This window comes from Dunckerocampus dactyliophorus, chromosome 1 (assembly GCF_027744805.1).
Source record: "Dunckerocampus dactyliophorus isolate RoL2022-P2 chromosome 1, RoL_Ddac_1.1, whole genome shotgun sequence".
Lineage (NCBI taxonomy): Eukaryota > Metazoa > Chordata > Actinopteri > Syngnathiformes > Syngnathidae > Dunckerocampus > Dunckerocampus dactyliophorus.
In genome coordinates, this window is record NC_072819.1 from 1,916,117 (window position 1) to 1,933,615 (window position 17,499).

A 17,499-nucleotide genomic window follows, 5' to 3' on the forward strand; every position below is an offset into this window, starting at 1 on the left:
GGTGGCCAGGGACTGGGAAGTCTGGACTTTCCGACCGAGACTGCTGCCCCCGCGACCCGGATCCATATAATCGGACGAAAATGGATGGATGGATGCGGAATATGAGAAACGGATGTACTGAATGCGTAACAGTCTCACAATAAAGTCACCATGCCACCTCTTCTGATGCTGTCCTGAACCTTTCGAAGCTATGCGCCGCGGTTGAGCACATGCCATACAATTCTCAGATGAAACTGCGACGTGTTTTCCAGTGAGCCAACCATCCACAGCTCTTACGGTCTGCGTTGCCGCGATTCGAGTATGGTAATGGTAATAATTAGATTACAGTCATCCCTCGCAATATCGCAGTTTGATTATCGCTCCCTCGCGATATCGTGTTTTTTTCAGAAATGAAGATGGCAGATGTGGGTTTGAATCTCTGTTTGGGCATCGTTGTGTGGAGTTTGCATGTTTGCGTGTGTGGGTTTTCTCCGGGTACTCCGGAGTTTTCCCACATTCCAAAAATATGAGCGTGAATGGTTGTTTGTCTATATGTGCCCTGCGATCGGTTGGCGAGCAGTACAGGGTGTACCCCGCCTCTCTCTCAAAGTCAGCTGTCTCTCAAAGTCAGCAGTGAGGACAAGCCGCATAGAAAATGCCACTCCATTCCCTCTACCACTAGAATCCAATCAAGAAAAAATTATCCATAGGTGAATTGCATGAGGTGGTCTGCACGGTGATCTAGTGGTTAGCATGTTGGCCACACAGTCACAGTCTGGAGATCGGGAAGACTTGGGTTGGATTCTCCCTTGGGCATTTCTGTGTGGAGTTTGCATGTTCTCCCCGTGTGTGTGGGGGTTTTCTCCGGGTACTCCGGTTTCCTCTCACATTCCAAAAACATGCATGTTAGGTTAATTGGAGACTCTAAATTGTCCATAGGTATGAATGTGAGTGTTTGTCTATATGTGCCCTGCCACTGGCTGGCCACCAGTCCAGTGTGTACCCTGCCTGTCGCTCGAAGTCAGCTGGGATAGGCTCCAGCATGCCCCCGCAACCCTAATGAGGAGAAGCGGTATAGAAATGGATGGATGGATGAATTGCTTGATGCTGAGAAGAGTAACTTAGGAGGAAATGCCATGTTTTTCACGCCACTCACAGGCTATTGACAGTGTACAGGAGGTGGTGATGGCAGCAATAGGATTTGTAGCCAAGCACTCGTACACTCCAGCATCCCTCGGGCTACACTTTAGGATGGTAAGAAGTTGCCTGCCATCCGGGTGGGAGATCAGACTGATTCGGTCATCCGCCAGCAGAGCTTTACGATCTGTAACATCAACAAATCAACATTAAAAACCTGGAATGTGAGGGAAATGACGGTATTTTTAATGCTACCAGTGTTCAAAGACCTTTCATCCATGAGATGTCGGGAAGTGGACTTCCAGCAGGGAGGCAGCAGAGCGTGACCTGCTCTCCCTCTAGCAGGATTTGGTCTTTGAGTTTGATATGGAACACAGGTGGGAAATCCGAAGCGGAACGGACAAACTTCTTTGTGTGTGAGGTTTCATCTTCTTTTGGGGTGTGTGAAAGAATGTCAGTCTGAGAAGGTGTTTTGTCTTTTTTGCTCTTAGTCAGACCCCACCTGTCCCATCGAGACCGCCGGTCATTCTCTTTCTCAGAATGAACACTTGGAACAGATTCGATCGACTCCTTAGACGTGCCGACGCCAACCTGCTTTGCAAGCTGATTCTCAGGCACCCCCATTCCTTGCAGTCCACGCCCCTCAGAGTGTGAGTGGCGATGGCGAGAGAACAGGGGCGTCCTCTTTCCTCCTGTGTTGTCTTGTCTCTCATCTGACTGACTGCGTATCTTTGTGGAAATTCCTGCCACTTTATTCTCAAACTTCTGTCGCATTGCAAGGACGGAAGAATCTGTGATCCTTTTCAAATCCAACTCTTTTTGGCTTCCCTCGGCATGTTTCTCCTTCCTGTCCTCAGATTGGGTCCTTAGTTTGGCAGAGATTCCTGCCACTTTGGACTCAAACTTGCGCCTCACAGCAGAAACTGCAGACTCATCATCCTTTCTATGCTCTCTAGCTTCTTGCTCCTTGGTGTCCAGAGATTTACTTCGACCAATCGCCCAAGTAACCCTCTTAGTGACTGCACTTTCCTGTACATCCTTCGATTTCTCCCCTTTTTTATCAATGGACGATGATCTCTTTCCCCGCAATGAAAACCTCCCGATAAGGCCCAGTCCTGGTTCCTTGTCCTTATCTTCACGTAGGTCTTGAACTGACTTGGACTTCTCTTGTAGCCCTTTGGAGATCATCTCAAGAGGTGCTCCCCTTGGCCCTGGCCTGTAAACCTCCTCACCTCCACCGCCGATCTTACGGTTTAGTATGGGTGATTCTTCCTCAGACTTGTTTCTGGTTAGCTTTTTAAGGCCGCGAGTCAACGATGATTCCCGCTTCTTAAATCTGGCCTCAAAGACCTCCTCTGAGTCAATGTCTTTGATATCTGTTCTCAGTTGTGGGCAGCTGAGCACGCCAGAAATATCTGGGTTTGACGAGGAATTGGGAGCACAGGATCGGTTTCCAGTAGCCACTTTTGCAAACACAGCCGAGTGTTTCGATGTTGACACATTATCTTTAGGCTCAGGTCCTTCGTTTGATTTGACAGGAACCTGGTCAGATGTTCCAGATGACACTGCAACAGCTTCTGCACTCCTTTGGTATGTAGATGATGGCTTATAGGTTTGCAATGTTTCTTTATCGTCTACATTGGTAAGCAAGTCCTGATATTTTTTTCCTTTGTCCTCTTCTTCATCATCCTCTTCTATCACAATGATAGGAGTAATAACTGAAGGTAATCTCAACTCAGATTCAACTTCATCTACCTTTTCTTTGTTGGTCCTATTTTCTTCATCATTTGATTTTTGCCATTGGTCTACTGCCCCTGGTGTTGGGTACACAAATGAGTTGTGCGCAGTTGGGGATGCTGACTCCAGCATCATCTGTCCTGTTAGTGCCGACATGGATGTTGCCTCCTGAAGCTTCTTCCACTCAGTGCTGCCATTGCCCGCAGATGGGATCTCCAAGGGTGCTCCATACCTGCGATGGAGGGGCATGGGCTCAGAATCTCCTTGGGTAAAGGAGGAGCTTTTCCGGAAAACTTTGGTCTTTGGCGTGTCCTCTCCAGCATTCTCAGAGGATGCAGCTCTTGTGAGTGTGGCTGGCCCTGCTCTCGATCTCCTCATATTGTGCTCGAGAGACCCTGTCCGTCTCTCATCTTCCATGCCAAGTGTTTCAAACAAGGGCCCTCGCAGGCCACTCATCTTTTTATCCATGCTACCTCCCCTGAGCAGCCGTTGTCTCATGAGCTCCAGCTTCAAGGCATAATCCTCCTGGCTTAATTTTGTCATCCCAGGGCTTGGGCTACGGTTTGGCAGTTCAAGAGAAACCGCTTTTTTCAGGCTTTTGTTGCTTGTTTCTGTATCCTCATTGGCATTGTCCTCCTCTGAGTCCATGTGGAGAAGCAGTGCAGAGTCAGCAGAGCTGCCTCGCCTCATGGTAGATCTTCTGGCTTTTGTCTCAGATTCATCCGACTCCGTGCTTGATTCTTTTTTAAGTGGAGGTCGTTTTGTTGGTTGAATTAACTCGTCCAGACTGGTTGCGTCTAGGTCATGCTTAGTCCCATCAGCAACACCACAGGATCTCCTTGTGTCTTCATCCCCGGGGATCTCATTCAGGGATACTCTGGAACCGGAGAAGAACATCGATATCGGCATTGGAATGAAGGGAAGCTCATCCACATCTGCCTCAGAGTCCGAGGACGAGGAAGGTGGCGGTGAGCCATCTTTTAACTGCCACGCCACTGCAATCGAGACGTGGCTCGATGCGTCATTAAGTAGCTCTGGGATCGTCCGCATCACCATCTTGGATTTGTAACTGATGAGAGAGCGCTGAGGAGCAAACATCAGGACACAAGTGAGCGAGTACAGTGGTGTGAAAAAGTGTTTGCCCCCTTCCTGATTTCTTTTTTGTTTTGCATGTTTGTCACACTTAAATGTTTCAGATCATCAAACAAATGTAAATATTAGTCAATGGCAACATAACTTAACACAAAATGCAGTTTTTAAATGAAACTTTATATTATTAAGGGAGAAAAAACATCCAAAGCTACATGGCCCTGTGTGAAAAAGTGATGGCCCCCTAAAGCTAATAAGTGGTTGGCCCCCCTTAGCAGCAACAACTGCAATCAAGCGTTTGTGATAACTTGCAATGAGTCTCTTCCAGCGCTGGGGAGGAATTTTACACAATTGTTGTCATTCAGCCACATTGGAGGCTTTTCCTTTTTAAGGTCATGCCACAGCATCTCAATAGGATTCAGGTCAGGACTTGGACTAGGCCACTCTAAAGTCTTCATCCATTCAGAGGTGGACTTGCTGGTGTGTTTTGGATCATTGTCCTGCTGCAGAACCCAAGTTGCTCTCGGCTTGAGGTCACTAACATTCTCCTTAAGGATTTTTTGGTAGACAGCAGAATTCATGCTTCCATTTATTACAGCAAGTCTTCCAGGTCCTGAAGCAGCAAAACAGCCCCAGACCATCACACTGCCACCACCATATTTTACTGTTGCTATGATGCTCTTTTTCTGAAATGCGTTACTTTTACGGCAGATGTAATGGGACACACACCTTCCAAAAAGTTCAACTTTTTTGTATTTTCTCAAAGGTCTTGGCATTACCAAGATGTTTTCTGTCAAAATTGAGACACGCCTTAATGTTGTTTTTGTTCAGCAGTGGTTTTGGTCTTGGAACTCTGCCATGCAGGCCGTTTTTGCCCAGTGTCTTTCTTATGGTGGAGTCATGAACACTGACCTTAACTGAGGCAAGTGAGGCCTGCACTTCTTTGGATGTTCTTGTGGGGTCTTTTGTGACCTCTTGGATGAGTCGTTGCTGAGGTCTTGGGTTCATTTTGGTTGGCTGGCCACTCCTGGGAAGGTTCACCACTGTTCCATGATTTCACCATTTGTGGATAACGCCTCTCAGTGTGGTTGGCTGAGTCCCAAAGCTTTAGAAATGGCTTTATAACCTTTTATACACTGATAGATCTCAATTCATCTCAGTTATGTTTTCACGGGGGGCAGTTACTTTTTCCACAGCTTTTGGATTTCTTCTCCCTTAATAATCAAAAGTTTCATTTAAAACTGCATAAAGTGTTGAGTTGTGTTGATAATCTGAAACATTTAAGTGTGACAAACATGCAAAAACATTGCCAGGGAGAGTGTTGTAGCCTTTGAGGATTAACTATGATGGGATAGCCACTGGTTACGCAATCTCTACTCAGTATTTCAACATTTTTTTTACCCCATGGAAAAATGAAACAACCATGAAGAATACATATCATCACAGTATCATTAAAATAATAACTAAACGATTATTTCCGATATAAAGGCATGTCCAGATCTTGTATTGGTCACCTAAAGTGACCAGTGAGTGTAAAATGTGTGCTGTACCTGCCATCGCCTTCTAGACAAAACCTGCTTGAGTCTTGCTGTGCAGATGCCATTGTTGCTTTCTGACTGTAAAATAAAAAGTCATCAATGTCATCAAGTCTTTGGTGTTTTGAAGGCATACTGTACTGTATACAAAAGCATACACTATAAACACAGTCGTCCCTCGTTTATCGCGGATAATTGGTTCCAAACCCGGCCGTGATAAGCGAATTTCCGCAAAGTAGGATTCGATATTAATAAACTGAATATTTTCATAGTTACAGCATACAAAACCTGTTTTTGACTTTCTAAATATGGGTTTGAACACTGTTAAAGCTCTGTAGACACAAAGTGACACCCCGATAGTCACTTTTACACTCCTGTTATTCTTTGTTTACATCACATTGCGCAGGCTCCGGGATCACTGCAGGGACAGATGGGTCAGATGGCTGCTGCTAGCATAGCAAGCTACCGAGCTAACTAGTTAGCCTATCAATTTACTTTTTCTAAACTTAAGAAAGTGTTTCAAATGGAGTGGGGAAGAAAGACAAAGAAGGCAAACACCTGGGAGGAGAAACTTTTTGTGGCATGGTCGTCGCAGCCATGGCATGTCGGCTCGGCTCTGCTGGCTCATTAGCCAGTCTCCGTGCAGTGTGAAAGCTAATGTAATCTAACGCCAGGTCTCATAACATTACTGATGCCTTGTGACCACAATACCACATATAACTCATCTTTCAATCTTTGATCCAATCATAGGCCATGGTCAACCACGCAATAGCAATCATTTATCGAAATAGTCGAACCGCGATAGCGAGACTGTGTCTCTAGTCTGTCTCTCGAGTACCAGTGACTACAAGATTTACATTTAGATTGAACACACAATTCAGTAGTTTTATTTGTCATTAATGAACTATGCAGGGTTACTATATTGTATGTAAAAATTGTTCAGACAACTTCATTGTTGTTCCATCACAGCAAATTGTACATTTTAAACCAAAAGTAATCCTGTTTGAATTTGGGCATGCACCTTGCGACAAGGCAGTTTTGGGACGGGGGATAGGTTCCCAAAATAGGCCGCAATAAGTGAAATCGCAAAATAGACAACTTTATTAGTTTACAATGATTATATATGTTATGATTATATATGATTCTATATTATATATGTGAGCAGCAAGCCCGTGAAAGGTGAACCGCGATGTAGCGAGGGAACTCTTTACACATATACGTTAGTATTTTAGTTAATTTAGCAATTTTTAAGCTTCAAAATGCATAATTTGTAAAAAAAAAAACGTAACATTTGCTTAAAAATGCATTTTATTTAAATAAATAATTTGCCGTATTCAAGCATGAAACAGCACAATTTATTAATTAATATATTTAGGAAAAAACGTGATAAAGTGAAGCCGCGGCATTCAAACTGCAACGTGGCGAGGGACGACTGCATAGGATGAAGTATGTTTTACTTGAAACTAGCAAGTGAGTGAGCTTGACTTGCTATTGAAGCGGTAACACTTACATAAAATCTAATCGTCCAAATTGTTGTAGGGATTTTTTTTCAAGTAAATCCTAAAATTTGCTGTTTTTCTAGTGAGCATTCAACACAAGATTGACAGGTACCTTGAACCAAGGATGACGGAGGCACTCAGTGGCACTCGGCCTCCTGGCAGAGCAGACACAAGTATGTTTAGTTACAGTGTGGAACGGTTGCGCAAAAATACATTGGGGATGCTTACAGGCGGTCCACCACCAAGAGCTTGATGACGAACCCCTTTGCCTCTTTGCAGAGGGCAGAGAACATGCTCTCCTCAAAGGCCACATTGTAGTTGCGAATGTTTAATACTGTGGCTCTGTCATTTTCACCGGCAAACGGTGACACTCCTGTCAGGCTGTGATACAAACATTTATACGTAACATGACTTTAAATGTGAAGTATGTGAGCTACTGCCGCATGACCTACCAGAGATATGTGATGACGCCAACTGGCCTGTAGGATGCAGCAGAGACACATCCAACACATGAGAGAGGTTTCTTTGTTGGAGCAGGGTGCAAGGTACATGTGGCTCACCATATGTCAGTCGCTGAGGAAACGGGGGTCTGGTTCACAATCTCTGGGCTCACATATTCTGGCGTGCCGTACTTGCAGTAGTGCTCCTCGGGCGACTCCAGTCTGATGGCGTTGCCGAAGTCACAAATGCGGATCTGGTCGCTGCCGGCACCAGCCATCAAAATGTTTTCTGGCTAGACGAAAATGAAGACAAAAAGCGTGAATGCTTGCGCTTTGAATCTCATCCGAATTCTGTTACCTTGATGTCGAGGTGGGCAATGTCTTTCTCATGAAGGTAACGAAGGCCTTCTAACACCTGCTGAACACTTCCACGAATCTGGGGAGATGCACAAATGGTGTCAAGGTCATGCGACATGGTTGCATTTGGCCACAATCCAAGCCACTTCCAATGCAACCGACTTCCAGCTCTGTGACCGTTGTTCTTCGGGAGATTCGTTCCAGCAGCTCCTCGTGACACCTTCAGGCTGCAGCTGAGGAAAAGTAGACTGCACAGTCCAGCTGATGAATTATAAATAAGCAACCCCCCCCCCCCCAACACACACTTTTTTGGTTAATTTGCACTGCCTCCAGGGGGCGCTAAATCAGGGTCCTTCAAGGTGTGGCCCGGGGGACATTTGGGGCCCAAAGACTGTTTTTTCATTGGCTTGTAGTGCATTGTAAAAATTTAACAAAAAAACAACAGCAAAAATGGAAAAAGCAGCAGTAATTTTACAAGAATAAAATCAGAATACTGTTTTAACAGGGGGTGCTCCGATCGATCGGCCACTGATCAGTATCGGACGATTTCCGCAAAAAAAATTACAAGATCTGCATGTGCCGATACCATTGTCCCCTCACACCTTTGGGACTGAATTATGTGTGTGCATGTGTGTGCGCACGCGCGTGTACATGTTGATGCATTCAAATTTCCCTACAATACGCAACCTTCAGCACGCTACACTCCTCCACGCTGTCCCACTGTCCTGTGTGATTTTTCCATCCACACGATCTCTGCCAAGCTCTTATCAAACACACTTCTGCCACCTTGTGGTGGTTTTTATGGCTTAAATTTGCTCTGAAGTGAAATCCATTGGTGGAGAGTTGGATCATCACCACTTTTTGCCTCTTGTGAAAAAAAATGTAAAAGATGTAGAAATATGTTGTTGGGATCGGGTGTTCGGGTTTATAAAAAGGTATAAATACGTCTTTGGTGTTGAATAAGCTAAAAGAAAAAAGTTGTAATCTAACAACGCTGTAATATTAGGAGGACAACATATTATCGGAATAAGGTGATAATTATGAGAAGAAAAATTGCAAGATAATTGTAAATTGTAAAAAGAAGAAAGTTGACATAGTTGGAAAGTAAAAAAACCCAGCAGAAATGGAAAAAAAACTGCTGTAATTGTACGAGAATAAAGTCACAATATTAAAAGAAAAAATTGTATTGTAACGAGTCGCAAAAAAGTCACAATTTTACGAGAATAACCTCCTAATATGTGGAAAAATAAAGACATTTTATTAGCACAGAGATTTTTTTAAAAGTTGTAATATTATGAGCAACAAAACAAAATAGAGTCGTAATTTTTGGAAAATTATGTGGTGGGAAAAAAGCTATAAAGTTATTAAAGTCAAAATATGGCAAAAAGAAAATTGATTATTAAAAGATTATTTAAGAAGAAAGGTGAAATATATAGAAAACTTTTGCTGTAGGAATAATACACTTATTCACCTACCGTAAATTTCGGTGTATAAGTCGCACCCACTAAATTTAGAGGAAAAAAACAGATGTGTCCATATATAAGCCGCACTGGACTATAAACCGCACATGTCCACGTCATAAAATGGTAAAAAGGCAGCTCTTTATTTGACAGGAGCCAATCATGAGCTATGAAAAAACTCACGACAAGCTTGTCAACCCATTGGAATTTGCAGGAGGTCATTGCTCAATATAACAGTTTGACTCACGGTGGCGTTTTACAAAGAACACTAAACTCATCACACAGCAACTTAACACTCAAAGGTATGCCTACTAAATATACAAACATGCACTATTACAAGTTAAAAAATTGAAAATGTTTAAGTTTTCCCAAAACCCTTCAGATGGATTTAATTCTCTCAGCTTACTTTGAAGCATGTGAAGAAGAACACTTTTGCATCAAGCTGCACGGAAAAAGGATACAATTCTGTTATGAGCACCACCACGTTCTTCTTCTCAAAGGCGTCATGGAAGTAGATGATACGCTCATGGTCCAGGTGGGACAGCAGTTCCATCTCTCGCAGTGCCAAGGCTTTCCTTTTCCCACGTGCAGATGTGAACTTGGCAGCAAAATCCTTCTTTCCCTTCTTGTCAGTTGCCCGTTTTATGTAAGAGAAGGCCCCCCTATGACGACACATCGTCACTAGAGAGTCAATTCAAGCTTGGTAGAAGTCTGCGCTGTAGTTATACTCAACCGCACACTCAGTCTTGACAGGAATGAGCACACACACACCTGCCAATCTCCTTGTGGAGGTCATAGTAGTCTGTCAAGCGTCGCATCTTCCTGAGAATGGTTCCCTTGTCTTCCATTGGCTCTACTGCCTCTTTTCGCTCTGCAAGACAGATGTGTATTGGTTTGGCTGCATGTCGTGTATAAAGCAGTCAAACTTTCATCCATTTCTCGTAAATGTAGGCCTTCACTCTCGTAATATTACAAGTTCTTTCCCATGCCTTTACCACTTTATTCTTGTAAATTTACACCTTTATTCTCAAAATCTCAGATTATTTTAATACTCCGTCATAACAGGCGTTGCCTGAGACAGCTATGAAAAAGGGGGACTTGTGTGACCTTTAGCCTTGGGCAAAGCTAATATTTTTTTCTCGTAAATTCACAGCTTTTTTTCTTCATAAATTTACAAATGTTTAAATTAATAACTTTATTTCTCGTCAATGTGCGACTTTTTCGTGGATTTACAACTTTATTTCGCTGCAATTTCCGACATTATTCTCGTAAATTTACGACTTCTTTCTCGTAAATTTATAACTTTTTTTTGTAAATTTGACTTTATTTTCGTAAATGTACGACCTTTTTCTTAAATTTAAGACTTTATTTCTCGTAAATTGCTGACTTTAGTCGAATAAATTTATGACTTCTTTCTCGCACATTTACGACTTTATTTCTCGTAAAATTTATGACTTTATTCTCGTGAATGTACAACTTAAAAAAAATTATTATGACTTTATTTCTCGTAAATTTATGACTTTGTTGTCATAAATTGGCAATTTCAGTCTCGAAATATCAGATTTTATACAGTTTGTTGTACTGTCTAGTAATCTAGTTCATCATTTTAACGAAGATTTGCATGCAATGCTTTGTACAGACCTGTGTGAACTGTCAGTTCAGCCTTGCAGGAGTTGGACCCGGCCACGTTTTTTGCAGTGCATGTATACACACCAGAGTGCTCGGGACGGGCGTTGAGGATCACGAGGGAATATTCCGGGTCATCGTAAACAAAAGTGAAACAGCTACTCTCGGAGAGAAGAACACCGTCCTTTGAAAAATGGAAAGGAAACACGTCATTAAGTTTTCAGAAGTGACTTTAAGGAATGCTACGGGTCCAGACACGAACCTTGTACCACAAAATGTCTGGGTCTGGTTTCCCTTCAACCATAACAGCCAGATGGGATGTACCTCCAGCTTCCACATCTACATCCTCCATGATTGTTTCAAACTTAGGCGGCACTGTGGAAGATACAAGATACAAGATACAAGAGAGTTTTATTGTCATGTGCATAGTAAAACAGCAGTTATACCATGCAATGAAAATCTTATTCTGTTCATTCTCCCAAGAAAAGAAATAAAACACAAGAAAGAATAAGAACATAAGAAACATAAACACATAAACATATATACCAATAAATTAAGCAACAACAACAGAAGAGACATTAATACAAGCAAATAATACAAATAAATAAATAAATAAATAAATAAAGTGCTATGAGTGCGTGCGGCGTGTGCGAGTGCTTCGTTGAGGAGCCTGATGGCCTGTGGGTAAAAGCTGTTTGCCAGCCTTGTGGTCCTGGACTTCAAACTCCTGTAGCGTCTGCCTGACGGTAGGAGTGTGAATAATGAGTGTTGTGGATGTGTGCTGTCCTTGATGAGGTTGTGTGTTCTTCGTAGGACTCTAGTTTTATAAATGTCTTGCAGTGAGGGGAGGGCTGCCCCAACAATGTTCTGTGAGGTCTTGATCACCCGCTGGAGTGCCTTCCTGTCACGTGTTGTACAGTTACCGTACCAAACAGTGATGGAGGCGGTAAGGACACTTTCGATAGTGCATCTGTAGAAGCAACTCAGGATTGTGGTGGACATGCCAAATTTCCTCAGTCTTCTCAGGAAGTACAGTCTCCTTTGGGACTTCTTCAGAATTTGTTGGGTGTTGTGAGACCAGGTGAGGTCCTCGCTGATGTGTGTGCCAAGGAACTTGAAGGTTTTCACCCTCTCCACCTCAGTCTCATCAATAAACAGGGGTCTATGCGGCTCCTTTTCCCTTGTTCTTGGGTCGATGATCATCTCTTTAGTCTTATCTGTATTGAGAAGGAGATTGTTATCACGACACCAAGCTATGAGGTCCGCCACCTCTCTTCTGTATGATGTTTCAACACCACCAGTGATCAGTCCGATGACTGTAGTGTCATCCGCAAATTTAATGATGCTGGTGTTGTTCTGGGAGGCCACGCAATCGTAGGTGAAGAGCGTGTAGAGGAGTGGACTCAGCACACACCCCTGTGGGGTCCCAGTGCTCACAATTCTTGAGCTGGATGTGCGGTTGTGGACTCTGACTGACTGGGGTCTGCCTGTGAGAAAGTTAAACACCCAGTTACAGAGGGAGGGAGACAGGCCAAGTGTGAGGAGCTTATTAGTGAGTTTGTGGGGGCTGACTGTATTAAAAGCAGAGCTATAGTCTATAAATAGCATTCTGACGTATGTGTCCTGGCCCTGTAGGTGAGAAAGGGCTGTGTGGATGGCAGTGTTGACTGCATCATCCGTGGACCGGTTCTGGCGGTATGCAAACTGTAGAGGGTCCCCAGTGGCCGGGATGCTCTTTTTGATGTGGGTCATGACTATTCTTTCAAAGCACTTCATTACAATAGGAGTGAGTGCTATAGGGCGATAGTCATTCAAGCAGGTCACGTTGCTCTTCTTGGGTACGGGCACTATGGTGGTGGACTTAAAGCAGGTCGGTATAGATGCTTGTGCAAGCGACAGGTTAAATATGTCAGCAAGCACATCAGCTAGCTCTGATGAGCAAACCCGAAGTGCACGTCCTGAGATGTTGTCTGGGCCTGCTGCTTTTCGTGGGTTTGTTTTGTTCAGAACCCTGCGCACATCAGCTGATGTCACCATGAGAGGTGAGTCCTGTGTGCTCCCCAGGTTCAGCCACCCTCTCTGCTCATCAGGAGTTTGGGTGTCAAAGCGGGCATAGAACTCGTTCAGCTCATCTGGAAGTGTGGTTTGGCTGGACGTGGCTACGCTACTCTGCTGTCGATAGTCTGTGATGTGCTGGAGCCCCGCCCACATGCGCTGAGGGTCTGAGGTGGAATAGTAGCCCTCCAGCTTCTGTCTGTACTGTCGTCAGAGCCGTCAGAGGTGGGTTTTTTTCATGTTACTTCAGTTCAAGGAAATCAAACCCGTGAGAGGTCCAACCTGCCGTGGCGAGCTGCAGCATGCAGAGGTCGCTGCCAAACTGGTTGCTGGCCGTCACCACCAGCTGGCCGAGGTCTGAAGTCTTGACCCGCTGAAGCGTCAGGGAGTGTTGATCGTCGTCCGGCATGCCCATCTCGCACACCCCTGGTTTGTTGACCAAGGGGACGCCCCTCCTAGTGAACACACACTCAACATCATCCCAAAAGACATTCAGTAAAGGCCTTAGAGGTGAAAACCAACGTTACCTTTTCCAAGTTATAGTAGCATGTACATGGTTCAGGGTGATGGAAATGTTCACGGGTTGGTTGTCAACCACGTACACGATGTCAGGTTTTCCCACGATGACCGGCGCTTTCCTCAAATAGGGTCCTACAAAAATATGCAGTAATATGTTGGTCACATATTGGCTATAATATTTTGTGATGGACCAACTGGTCGTTTCGGTCCATCCATCCATCCATTCATTTTGTTCCGCTTATCCGGGTCCGGGTCGCGGGGGCAGCAGTCTAAGTAGGGAAGTCCAGACTTCCCGGTCCCCGACCACCTCTTCCAGCTCCACCAAGGTGTTCCCAGGCCAGCTGTGAGACATAATCCCTCCAGCGTGTCCTAGGTCTGCCCCCGGGCCTTCTCCCGGCTGGGCATGCGCGGAACACTTCACCAAGGAGTTGTCCGGGAGGCATGCAGACTAGATGCATGAGCCACCTCAACTGGCTCCTCCCCATGTGAAGGAGCAGCAACTCTACTCTGAGCTCCTCCCCCTATCTCTTAGGGCGAGTCCAGCCACCCTACGGAGTAAACTCATTTCAGCCGCTTGGATCCGCGATCTCGTTCTTTCGGTCACGACCCAAAGCTCATGACCATAGGTGAGCTTGGGAACATAGATCGACCCCTAAATAGAGAGCTTTGCCTTCCGGCTCAGTGCTCTCTTCACCACGACGGTCCGGTACAGCGAGCGCATTACTGCAGACGCTGCGCCGAGCCACCTGTCGACCTCACGCTCCAACCTTCCCTCACTCGTGAACAAGACCCTGAGATATGTTTCAGTTCTGATTGACAAAATTAATTCAAAGCACCGGAGAGTTGGGGGCCTTTGATACCTCTGTCCAGCAGCTGGACCAGATCGGTAGATGGTGAAGGCTTGCTGAGTGTCTTTCCAGTAGACGTCAGGACCCTAAAAGCGTAGCGGACTCCTTTGGATAGGCTGTTGACGGTGTAGCTGGTCTCCTTCAGATTGGCCGCCACAATGGACCACTGGATGGAGCCCAGAGGTTGCTGCTGGAGCACGTATAGCAAGGAACTAGGGTCTGCAAGGAAGCAAGTAAACCAAAAGTCGACTCAAGAGAATGCAGACCTCTGCCAAGGCATAGACATTTATCACATGTGAAACCAATAAATGATTGGCTCCATTGGAGGATCTTAATCTACATTAGCACAACAAAAAATATAGCTTTAATAGCGATCCTTTGATCAGGTTATGACAGAGACTAGGGGGGGAAAAGGCTACCATAAGATGGATCCAGTTTCTTTGGTCTCTTCCAGCTAAGGCTTATAGTTTTCCCTGTGATGCCTTCTATGACAGGCGGGCCGTCAGGTGGATCTGGAATGATATCTGTTGACAAAACACAAAAATATGTGTTCACATTATGTGAAGAAACAAGAACTCTGTCAGCCATCGTGTTCCTGGGCTTACCTGTGACGTATAAATGTGCGTAGCAGGCTGCTTTGCCCAGTTTGTTAGCGATCACGGCCTTGTAGACGCCACCGTCCGCGTGACAAGCACTCTGCATGACCAGACTGTGGACATCCCTGTCTGAAGGAGATACATACACAGTTCTCATTTGCCACCTTCCACCAAAGACGCCCTGTCGTGCCTTTGCATACACTGAGTCATTTTGCGCTCCTCGCTGCTCTCAATGCGCTTTCCGTTGTGGTACCAGGTGATGGTTGGGTAAGGCAGGCCTGTCACCTTGCAGTGAAGAGTAACCTCTTTGCCTTCAATGACTTCCGAGTCAGCCAGAGGTTTGACAAAGTCCGGCATGGTTCTCTTCTCCACTTCACTCTCTACATGTTCTGGCTCCTCTGGAATGGATGGCATCTTCTCCAGTTTGGACCTGCAGGGGAAGAAAGTACAACTGATCCAGTCTTCTCAATCTTTATGAACAGTTTTCAACATGAACGGTTCTTCATAACATGAACCGTTCTTCAGATCATAGGCTTCTCTTGCTTACTTCTGAGACCTGGCTTCCTCTCACACAGGATTGCTGGGAATGCTTCTGGTTTCCCAGTAAAAAGTTGCTAAAGCTAAATTTAACGTAGTTGTTGTCATGCTTCAATGTTTCAGATCATCAAACAAATGTAAATATTAGCCAATGACAACACAACTGAACACAAAATGTAGTTTTTAAATGAAAGTTTTTGTTATTAAGGCAGAAAACAATCCAAAGCCACAAGGCCCTGTGTAAAAAAGTGATTGCCCCCTAAAGCTAATAACTGGTTGGGACTTTTTCACACCACTGTATATAATATTAATATAAAACACCGAGGGAGTGTGCCCTGGGCTTGAGACCTCCGTTTTGGGGAACAGATTTACACACAACAAGTTTGGCAAAGGTCTCTCAAAAAACATGGATTCTCATTGACAAAAGCCTATTTGCAGCGGCTTCCAGCTAAATGAACAACCCCATGCAGTACTTAGGTCTATGCTGTACTCATACAGTGATGTTTGAATGTGTACATGTATGGATGTTTGTATGACAATAAGTCTAATTGTACTACAGTTGCAACGTAAAGTACTTCATCCTTTCGTGTGTGCTGACATCTTACATGTGAGAAGGGATGGCGGCCCTGTGCTCCTGCATGTACAGCTCAGCGGTGCATTCAGACTTCCCGTGAATGTTCTGCGCCACGGCCGTGTAGAAGCCCTCCGTGTCGCCGCTGACGTTGGTGATGACGAGCGAGTGCCGCCCTCCCTCGCTGAGAATGCGCACGTTGTCGTTCTCCTCCACTCTGGTTTCTGAATGCGTGCGGAGGAGAGACACAGACGTTCCTCTGAAGAACTTTCAAGTCACCGGGACAACACCAGCGATTCTGGAGAGCTTCGTACCAAAGTGCATCCAGGTGACTTGTGGCGCCGGTGACCCGCTCACCTTGCAGTCAAAACGGGCTGTGCGACCGGCGATGACCTCCAGGATGTCCAGCTTGCGAGTGAACAACGGCTCCTTGGAGGGAGTGACCTTCAGACTTGCACTGGAGGTCAGCTCCTCTGAAAATGAAACAGATTTTCTGAGAATTGCGTTGTGGCCATCATGACACCAGGGTAAGCACGTCGTGTTGTTCACCTTTAGCTGTGCTCAGCTTGCAAGTGTACGTCCCACTGTCATCTTCGTGCACAGAATTCAGCAGCAGGCGGCACCTGAGTGATAAAAAAGCGTCAAAATGACTGGCAAGACAAAAAGCAGATGACCTTACCTCCGACCGTCAAAGTGCATCTTGCAGTTGAGCAATGCCGGCTGGATCAGCCTTCCGTTGGACAGCCAATCCACATCCATGTCTGCAGGCCCCGTAACATGGCACTCAAACATGGCCGACTCGCCGCCCCGCACTGACACGTCTTTGATCTCCTGGATGATTTTCAGGTTGGTCTGTGCTGCTTCTGGTGATGATGAAGAGCAACCTAGTGTCAGGTCGTGAAATCAGCCCTGACGTGCGGTTAGGGGAGGAATGTGAGACATGCCTCATGATGAAAACCCAAACTAAACCCATGATAACGTAAAAGAAACTAAGAAACTAAAATGATAACATAAAAGAAACTCGCATGTCCAACCCATAGGAGGCCTCCGAGAAGACCCAGGACACGTTGGAGAGACTATGTCTCTCAACTGGCCCGGGAACGCCTTAGATTTTCTGTTCCAATTGTTTTTAACATTTTCTTAAGTAAAAATCACCGAATTTGCTGCACATTTTCCTGATCAAACCCAAGGCAGAAACCTAAGATGAGGCTCCCGCAAGTGTCTCCTCTCAGTTTAGTGCTCAAGCCCTGCCTACCGTTTGAGTGCACTCAGTGAGTGCACTGAGTTGGATCACCAGATTCTGTGCCAATAATATCATGTCGCCGAAACATTTATTATCCGCCATGACTTTCTACAGTCTGTTTAACGTCTTCAGTGTAAGTGTGACACCATTATTCTTCCTAATCGGATCATATAAAACAGTGTCACGTGCGGAGGCGGGTGTGCATGAGCTGAAAGGTGCTTGTCACTGCCATCCTTCCATCGAGAGGAAAAGCCAGTGTTTTTTTTTTCTA

General features: G+C 45.1%; 1 protein-coding gene across 13 annotated transcripts in view; it reads right to left on the minus strand.

Moving 5' to 3' along the window:
- LOC129182548 (striated muscle preferentially expressed protein kinase-like) overlaps window positions 1-17,499 on the minus strand; it is a 52,695-nt gene that overhangs the window by 6,443 nt on the left and 28,753 nt on the right. For all 13 annotated transcript variants that reach the window (XM_054778807.1, XM_054778909.1, XM_054778813.1 and 10 more), the window contains 23 exons: window positions 16,665-16,848; window positions 16,535-16,608; window positions 16,300-16,458; window positions 16,020-16,209; window positions 15,078-15,307; window positions 14,887-15,006; window positions 14,701-14,805; window positions 14,294-14,500; window positions 13,442-13,565; window positions 13,197-13,369; window positions 11,122-11,234; window positions 10,875-11,043; window positions 10,005-10,104; window positions 9,695-9,895; window positions 7,936-7,993; window positions 7,775-7,852; window positions 7,537-7,709; window positions 7,429-7,455; window positions 7,205-7,357; window positions 7,089-7,131; window positions 5,493-5,558; window positions 1,386-3,936; window positions 1,136-1,303 (listed from right to left, as the gene is read on the minus strand). In XM_054778807.1, the coding sequence (XP_054634782.1) occupies window positions 1,136-1,303; window positions 1,386-3,936; window positions 5,493-5,558; window positions 7,089-7,131; window positions 7,205-7,357; window positions 7,429-7,455; window positions 7,537-7,709; window positions 7,775-7,852; window positions 7,936-7,993; window positions 9,695-9,895; window positions 10,005-10,104; window positions 10,875-11,043; window positions 11,122-11,234; window positions 13,197-13,369; window positions 13,442-13,565; window positions 14,294-14,500; window positions 14,701-14,805; window positions 14,887-15,006; window positions 15,078-15,307; window positions 16,020-16,209; window positions 16,300-16,458; window positions 16,535-16,608; window positions 16,665-16,848 (5,466 nt within the window). The remainder of the gene's footprint in view (window positions 1-1,135; window positions 1,304-1,385; window positions 3,937-5,492; window positions 5,559-7,088; window positions 7,132-7,204; window positions 7,358-7,428; window positions 7,456-7,536; window positions 7,710-7,774; window positions 7,853-7,935; window positions 7,994-9,694; window positions 9,896-10,004; window positions 10,105-10,874; window positions 11,044-11,121; window positions 11,235-13,196; window positions 13,370-13,441; window positions 13,566-14,293; window positions 14,501-14,700; window positions 14,806-14,886; window positions 15,007-15,077; window positions 15,308-16,019; window positions 16,210-16,299; window positions 16,459-16,534; window positions 16,609-16,664; window positions 16,849-17,499) is intronic.